The sequence below is a fragment of the Morone saxatilis genome, unplaced genomic scaffold (assembly GCF_004916995.1).
Source record: "Morone saxatilis isolate NCDOM2014 unplaced genomic scaffold, NCSU_SB_2.0 Contig16, whole genome shotgun sequence".
Classification (NCBI taxonomy): Eukaryota; Metazoa; Chordata; class Actinopteri; family Moronidae; genus Morone; species Morone saxatilis.
In genome coordinates this window covers 4840437-4848594 of record NW_023339718.1, presented here as the reverse complement: position 1 = coordinate 4848594, position 8158 = coordinate 4840437, and the positions used below count along the sequence as shown (strand labels likewise).

Sequence of the window (8158 nt, the reverse complement as noted above, 5' to 3'; positions counted from 1 at the left end):
CCTCTTCCTCCTTCTCTTCCTCTTCATCCTCTTCTTTCTCCTCTCCCTGCTCCTCCACTTCCTCTTCCTCCTTCTCTTCCTCTTCAACCTGCTCTTCCTCTTCAACCTGCTCTTCCTCCTCCTCCTTAGGGGGGCTGGCCTCCGCCTGCTGTGCTTGGCTTGCGGATATTGTCTCCTCGGTGGGGAGTGATGAAGTATAGAAGCGGGAGCTCAGCAGGTATGGAGCTGCAGAGCTCAGCTGAGACTGCACAGAGAACTGTGTTCTTCCGTAGAATGGAGAGGCATACATGGCCTGGGAGTAAACGTTGGCAGACGCCATTTCCGCCACATTTAAACGGCTCTCCTCTCCCTCAAGGAGTTTCCTAACAGAATGAGACACACACACATCACAATTAAATTCAAAATTATTGGCGCTGGTGGCATTTATTTAAACCCCACAATCACGACACAATATACAAAACACTGGAAAGTCTCACCTGTAGGCTGCAATTTCAATATCCAAGGCCATCTTCACGTTCAAGAGGTCCTGATAATCTTTCAGGTAGCGAGCCATGTCGTTCTTGTTTGCCCTCAACTCATCCTCCAGTTGACCTATTGTGTCCTGCACAGAGAAGATAAAACAACATGTTAGTGGCACATTATAGGCTGCAGGAAAACATTGGCATATCATTGCATGCTCAATAACAGGCCACACTGGCAGAAATGTAGAAATTCACAGATTTTTAAGAAACATTGAGATATTTGGAGCTCGTTGTCTTCCTGTTCCTCACCTGCAGTGCAGAAATCTCAGCACTCTGTTTCTCCTCCACGTCCTGCAGCTGGTTTTCCAGAGCTTGATTCATCTCACGGCAGGCGTCGATCTCCAGCATCCTGGAACTGAGGAGCCGGCGGTACTCTCCAACCTCATCCTTGGCATTACGGGCGCTCTCCGTGTTGCGTGCAGAGCCCACTGTCATCACATTCATCTTGCTGCAGAACCATTCTTCGGCTGATTGAAGGTTGTGTTGCGCCAGCTTCTCATACTGGGCTCGGATGTCTCGGAGAGCAGCGGACAGGTCAGGTTTGGCGACCTCCATCTCCACTGACACCTCTGAGCTGAACTGAATTTGGGCCTGCAGCTCAACAATCTCGCTCTCACAGAGGCGCTTCAGGAAGGCCAGCTCGTCCAGCAGGGTCCCAACCCTTTTGTCTAGCTCAGCCCGGCCCAGTGCGGCCTCGTCTGCTTCCTTCCTGGCCTCCATAAGCCTTCCCTCTGCTTCCTCTCTGCCGACCACTTCCTCTTCATAACGCTTCTGCATGTTCCTCAGCACGTCTTCCATCTCATCCCTGTGGTCCTGGGCGGCTTGCTTCTCATGGCGGGCATTTTCAACGGCGGCACGCAGCTGGCGGATCTCGTGCTCATACAGGGCCCGGATGTTGGACGGCTGCACCTGCCTCTGCCTGAGCAGCAGGAGTTCAGTCTCCAGTAACTTGTTCTGCTGCTCCAGCTCATGGACCCTGTCAATGAAGCTGGCAAAGCGGTCATTCAGGTCCTGCAGCTCAGCCTTCTCATGGGTCCTTATTGCTTTGAACTCGGCGCTGACCTGGGCTGCTTGGTCAAGGCGTAGCTCAGTGGCGGCCGCAGACACTGGAGCAGAGAGCACGGAGGAGTAGCCGGAGATAGCTTTGGTGTGTGTTGGATAACTTCTGCGTGAGGATGCATAGGAAGTTATTGGGGCAGAGTGGCTGAAGTAGGCAGACCTGGATCCTATTCCTCCACCAGATCCATATCCTGCATTGCGCACAACCACTCTCCTCTTGTAAGTAGAAGGGAAGTAAGGGTCAAAGCCGGTGGACGTCATGACTTGAGCGACGGGCTGCTCTAAGTCTAGGAATGTGGCTGGGTTGACTGCATTGTGAATCTGCATTACCCTGGCTTTTATAGAGCCAGTAATGACTATGACGTCAGCTATTTTTTGCAGGCATGCTGACAGAAGGAATTGATAATGGTGCCAGCCAGCCAGTCTCTGCCAAGGGAGAGATGGGGTGGGGTGAGGATGAGTGTGGGTGGGTGGAGTAGGCGGGGATAAGCAACAAGGGACTGCAACACACAGGGTCACTGAGGACAAAAACAGTATACTGTTACTCCCCCAAAACTGCAGAAGTTGTTCCAATAAAAATCCTGACAAAGACATAATGTATCTGTCATGTAGGAGTAGAAATACTGCATGATGGAAGAGGGGAGGAAAAGCACCTTTTGAAGCAGAAGACACTGCTTTACATCACCTGTGTGATGTGTTAGAATATATAAGAGACTGAAGAGTCACAATAAAAGCCAATCCAAGGAAAATCATGTGGAGATCAGACAGTTTGGATGATCCTGTGATTAAAAAAATACCACATCAATCTCAGAGGAAACTGGATTATAAAATAAAAGTCTGCCCTCTAGTGGTTGTCTGTGTACCCTGCAGGTTACACATCACAAATGCTGACTACAAATGTATAGGACAGAGTGTGCTGATGTATAAGGAATTATTGATGTGTATCCTTCCTGGTTATTCTCTGATTTACATAAACTGCATATTTAATACAGCAGATGTCTCTGAGGCTATAGTAAGGCTGTGCTTTCTGTAGGATATGTGGTTGCATGATTGAAAATTGAACAAAAAATTCAGGTCTTTGCAGGTTTAGTCGATCAGAGAAAAGCCCTCATCAGACTGGGATTGGTTAGGGTTGCAGAAAACAACCACTGAGCAGTGAAAAGTGTCCTTTATCCCCGTATTGGCTATACAGGCTGCTGGTTTGATCACCTTTAAACATTATGAGATTGCACAATGTCAAGCATGATGACCGCACAGTTCACAGTAAGCACAGCGGTATTATGTGTCTGACTTCTGTTACGTCTATACAGTGTATATATTTTATTAGATTGTTATTGTATTTTATTTATTCTTTGTACTACATTGCCCTGTGCTGCTGTGCCAATTCCCTCTATACGGGAGATCAATAAAGGAACATCTTATGTTATGTGGTAAGGTGGCTTTCTATAATTTAAATAAATGTAGGCTAATAAATGTACTTTAAGTTAAGGTTTAACACAACTTTGACAGGTTTGAAAAACTTGCAAAATGCGCATGTGTAAAAAGTAAAGTAAATTGTTTAATTTGTCTCTAAAATGTGGTGTTTTTAATATAAAATAGACCAAAAACTGTATTTTAAGTCGTGTTTTAACACAATTTTCAAATATACAAGTAAAAACTAAAGTTAACTTGTTATTTGTGTCTATATAATTTGGTGTTTTTAATAAAAAATAGGCCAAAAACTGTATTTTAAGTTATGTTTTAACACAATTTCCAAAAGTACGAGTAAAAACTAAAGTTAAATTGTTAATTTTGTCTATAAAATGTGGTGTTTTTAATATAAAAATAGGCCAAAAACTGTATTTTAAGTTGATTTCAGTGCTGTGTGTGTGTGTGTGTGTGTAGCGTCACCCAATATCCCATAATACGATTGGTCACATGACTGCACCCACAGCGTATCGACCAATCAGGGCCGACGTTACTGATTGGCGGGCAGCGAACGTCACGTTAACAACAACAAAGGATGGAGAATAAATGAAGTTTAAAAACTTCTTCTCCTCTCACAACCGCGGTGTTTGTCTGTTTGTGTGTGTGGTTGTTGTTGGTAACGTTTCACCGGCTCGTTGTTGTCACAGTACCGGTTACAGATGCAGAAGAACCGGGAATGAACGGTAAGTCGCCCGGTGAAACGGGAGCTAACCGTTAGCTCATGTAAACGTGAATGCTAACAGCTGCTGGTGATGTTTCCTCGCCCGGTGAGGAGGATAACGGTATATTAAACACATTTAACGGTAGATATCCACCGCCTTCTGCAGGGAGAGTGCGCAGATGAACTCACAGCAGTGCTCAGATCACCAGGCTGCAGTTTGAGTGGCTCCTCTCTGTTAGCAGCTGTGCTACTGTCTGACTACACCTGGCTGCATTGTTGGTTCAACATTACAGTAACTCAGTGCTTCCTAAAGGGACATTCGTGTTAGATTTTAATGCAGAACAACAGCAGCAGAGAACAACTGCACAATGAGCCCAACAGTGAACTCAGTGACTGCAGGAAGTTTGTGTAAAAACCAGATATTTGGATGCATTTTGCATTAATTCCCTGTGATTATACAAATACTCCTCTATACAAATATATAAAGAGAGAGACAGTATGTACATTATGGCCTGTAAAAAAAAAAAAAAATAATAATAATATACAATTTTCAATTGTACGTGTACAAAGTAAAATTAAATTGTTATTTGTGTCTATAAAATGTGGTGTTTTTAATATAAAAATAGGCCAAAAACTGAATTTTAAGTTATGTTTTAACACAATTTTCAAACATACAAGTAAAAACTAAAATTAAATTGTTATTTGTGTCTATAAAATGTGGTGTTTTTAATATAAAAATAGACTGTACAGGAATCTGCAGGTTAGCAGTGTGACACATGATGATCTTGACAATGTGTAAAGATAAAGATGTTAGTTTTTGGTTGTTGTTCTGCTGCAGGACGAGGCTGTTCATCAGAGAGTGAAGGCTCTGTCAGCACAGCTTGTGTTCGGGTCTTTAATTTAAGCACTGCACTGACTGAATGAATGACGAGGCATTAGGAAATAAAAGCCATTGTCGGGTTCTTAAAGGATTTTAATAGTCCGAATGGAAATCTGTTTCTCTATTGGATCTTAATCGTCTCGGAAGACTTTTATTAATTTTTGCAAGAATAACATTTAGTAGTTAAAATAAGGTAAATGCTTTGTGAGTTATATGTGCTGAGACAAATAATGTTACGACCATTGTTCGTCCCAGCATTGGTTTCTCTAAAGGTTTTATAAGTAGTTAATGTTTTTCTGTTGCCTGCTGAATCCTCCCTTCTTGTATCTTTCTCATTTTGTTTCCATATATTCCTGCAGATCCGATCAGAAGCTGCAAACCGTGAAGCTGGACGCTCCGTTCTCCGCATATTAAAATGGTGAGACCTCTTAAAACGTGGAGTTTATCCTGGGAAGCTGTTCTGTGTCACTACTCCTTGTGATTGTGCTTGTGATGAATTCTGTCTCTTTTTAGCTCCGTGCAGCAAGAAGAGCTCCCTCTCTTCTTCTGGCTTTTATAACTCATTTATTTAACATTTTAACAGCGCTTTGACCTGTTCTGTATGTGTGCACAGATATCACTTAAAGGTCCAGTGTGTCACTATTATATAACTATATAATATTCATTGATATGTTTTCATCACCTAAAAAGAAGAATTTGTTGCTTCAGAATGAGACATTTTTATCTACAGACGTACATACACACTGGATCTTTAAATGATTCAGTTAGTGAAGTGAGAAATTTCTGGATCATATTTAACAAATACTAGACTCATCCTGTTATTCTGTCCTGTATCAATCATCAGAGAAAGAAAAGAGCCGACTCACACATCCCTGGAACAGACTGTTCTACCCTCCCTTGTATATCTGCTTGCTTAAGGGCTATTAAGGGCTTTTAAGGGCTTTGTCTTCTTTTTCTGTGTTTCTTTACAGATTCGCATAGCAGCACTGAATGCTGCTTCGACAGCTGCAGATGAATCCCAAGACCCCCTGAGAAGTAACAAGAGTCAGACAAAAGAGGCTCAGGTACAGTCTATGTGCAGAAGAATCAGCAGCCCGTCCACTAATACACACTCTGTAGATCTAAAATTAAGTTGTCTGATTTGTCTTTGATCTCTGTCCACAGGAAGCCGAGGCATTCGCTTTATACCACAAAGCCTTAGATCTGCAAAAACATGACAAGTTTGAGGAGTCTGCCAAGGCTTATCATGAGCTCCTCAAAACTCCGCTGCTCAAAGAGGTAAAACATCACTCAGCATACAGTCCTGTCGAGGTTCGTGAGAAAGTCTTTGTTTATATGGTTGCAGAGTACAAAAGTACCTGGGATGGATTTATTTCCCCTAATTTAACTTCTTACGTCCAAATTCAGTTGTGCAAAAACAACCGGTAGAGCTGTTCGTTCGTTGTCACTTTTATAGTAATGTTAACAAAAAGATCTTTCTAACTGTCCTTTGTGCAATGTTTGTGAAGGTCTGCTTGTCCCAAATATCTCTCTTATTTTCTCTGCAACGTTCATGTCTAAAAATTCAGATTAAAGAGCCAAAATTCAGTTTTACTGATTAAATAAACTTTAATTTGAACTTTTACGTTCATACAAACCCTGACCTTGTACAGGAGAAGAATTAATCCGCTTTACTGTGTTTTTGGCGCCACATTTGATTTATCCTCTAATTCTTTAGGCGATGGCCTCGGATGATCAGCAAGTGGGCCTCAAGCATCCCGGACTGATGCTGAAATATTCTACTTTTAAGAATTTGGCCAGTATGGCTGCAACGCGGGATGACCTGGAGACCGCTATGGAGTTTTATTTGGAGGTAAAACTATAACACAGTTTATGTGTTGTGTAGGAGTTGGCGTCGTACCTCTTTGTGCAACTAAATGTGTCTTTAAAGGCATATTCAGGTGGATTTTTCTGTACTGTTTGTAAATGCACCATTACTCAGCTCAACTGAGAGCAATGATACAGCTCTGAAATGTGAGGACTTTTATGTCAATAATGATTGGTTTTGAACAGTTTTGAACGGTTTTGAACTGTTTTGAACTGTTTTGAACTGTTGATTGGACAAAAGAAGTAATTTGAAGATGTCACTTTGGGCTCTGGGAAATTGAAATGAGCATTTCTTACAATTTTCTTTTCTCTTTTTATAGACTAAACATAACATTGATCTGTTAATCGTGAAAATAATAAGTAGATCAATCGATAATTGTTAGTTGCAGCCTTAGTTACGCTCTAAAGGACCCCCACCCGTCCGCTCAGTCTGACACAAGTGTGCACATTGCTGGATTTTGTGTCGAAGCTGCACTGTCTGCTGTATCCAGCTCAGCCCCGCCCTCGGTCAAACAGACCCACCCGCAGCTGTTTACGCGTGCATAGTCTCGCATGGCCAGTCCTATCTCCACACTTCATTTTAGTGCTGTGCCAGCGCTAAGGAGAGCAGAAGAGAGAGACAGAGACAGCAATCTATTTGCTACCTCAGACACTGTGCTGCCCAAAGGTTGACGCCCAAAAATACAGGAAAACACAGGCAGCCTGAGAGGGATTATGATTGTATGAGTCTGTACGTTGTTTTTTTTTAAGGAAAATCCTACTCAGTATGCTTTAATGCACATCAATAACACTGTGCTGGGTGTTCATACTATATTGTTTGCTCTGTTCTCCTCTCAGGCGGTTATGTTGGATTCCACCGATGTGAACATGTGGTACAAAATCGGTCAGGTGGCTGTGCGACTGGTGCGCATTCCTCTGGCTCGACACGCCTTCGAAGAGGGATTGCACTGCAACCCAGACCACTGGCCCTGCCTGGACAACCTCATAACTATTCTCTACACACTCAGCGACTACACCTGTATGTAATACATCATCATAAGCTCTTTGCTCCGTATCCACTCTCATTACCAATGCAGGAGCTCAAGTACAGAAGGAACAGTAACTGTCATCTGCATGCTTATTTCCAGGCTGTTTGTACTTCATCGCCAAAGCCCTAGAGAGGGATCACTGCTACACTAAAGGCCTGGTGCTGAAGGAGAAAATCTTTGAGGAGCAGCCTTGTCTGAAGAGGGATACGATGCAGATGTTCATGAAATGGTGAAGCCACCTCACTTTTTTATTCCTCTGTCTGTCTCAGACTGTGTTCCAGCTGCAGCTCTGTGCTTTCACATCACTGACGAACCTCTGTGCTGTGCTGTGGGTCATTTGCAGTGATATGTCCATTCACTATGTGGAAGTGGAGAAAGAGGAGCGTGAATCCGTTGTGGAAGAGGCACTGGAGATGCGGAAGCGCAGACAGGCTCTCTCTAAATGTGAACCAAAACCTGATCTTGTCCTGGTTGAGCCCATCCGCTGCCTCTCGTGAGTACTGCGCTGCTGTGAATGTTTTCTTTTTCCTGCCTGGGGGGTTTAGTTTAAATTTGTCTTCCTAAAGATAGACCAGTTAATACTCAGGCAGAGCTAGAAGATGCTGAGAAGAGATATACTGGACTGAAATTGTTGGTTGATCTCACTGACAATGACCTAAACCTTTACCTCCTTAAT

General features: G+C 43.0%; 2 protein-coding genes across 5 annotated transcripts in view; one reads left to right on the top strand and one right to left on the bottom strand.

The window, feature by feature from the left end:
* neflb (neurofilament, light polypeptide b) overlaps positions 1-1998 on the bottom strand; it is a 2737-nt gene extending 739 nt beyond the window's left edge. The window contains exons 1-3 of the mRNA XM_035657660.1: positions 771-1998; positions 477-601; positions 1-362 (exon numbers count right to left, since the gene is read on the bottom strand). The exon at positions 1-362 is cut by the window's left edge and continues 1 nt beyond it. Coding sequence (XP_035513553.1) covers positions 1-362; positions 477-601; positions 771-1907 — 1624 coding nt within the window. The 5' untranslated portion in view covers positions 1908-1998. The remainder of the gene's footprint in view (positions 363-476; positions 602-770) is intronic.
* A 1539-nt stretch (positions 1999-3537) lies between these two features.
* Positions 3538-8158, top strand: part of cabin1 (calcineurin binding protein 1) — a 44712-nt gene continuing 40091 nt past the window's right edge. For all 4 annotated transcript variants that reach the window (XM_035657695.1, XM_035657694.1, XM_035657693.1 and 1 more), the window contains exons 1-8: positions 3538-3730; positions 4948-5006; positions 5560-5652; positions 5753-5866; positions 6306-6440; positions 7292-7472; positions 7582-7711; positions 7826-7975. In XM_035657695.1, the coding sequence (XP_035513588.1) occupies positions 5004-5006; positions 5560-5652; positions 5753-5866; positions 6306-6440; positions 7292-7472; positions 7582-7711; positions 7826-7975 (806 nt within the window). In that variant the 5' untranslated portion in view covers positions 3538-3730; positions 4948-5003. The remainder of the gene's footprint in view (positions 3731-4947; positions 5007-5559; positions 5653-5752; positions 5867-6305; positions 6441-7291; positions 7473-7581; positions 7712-7825; positions 7976-8158) is intronic.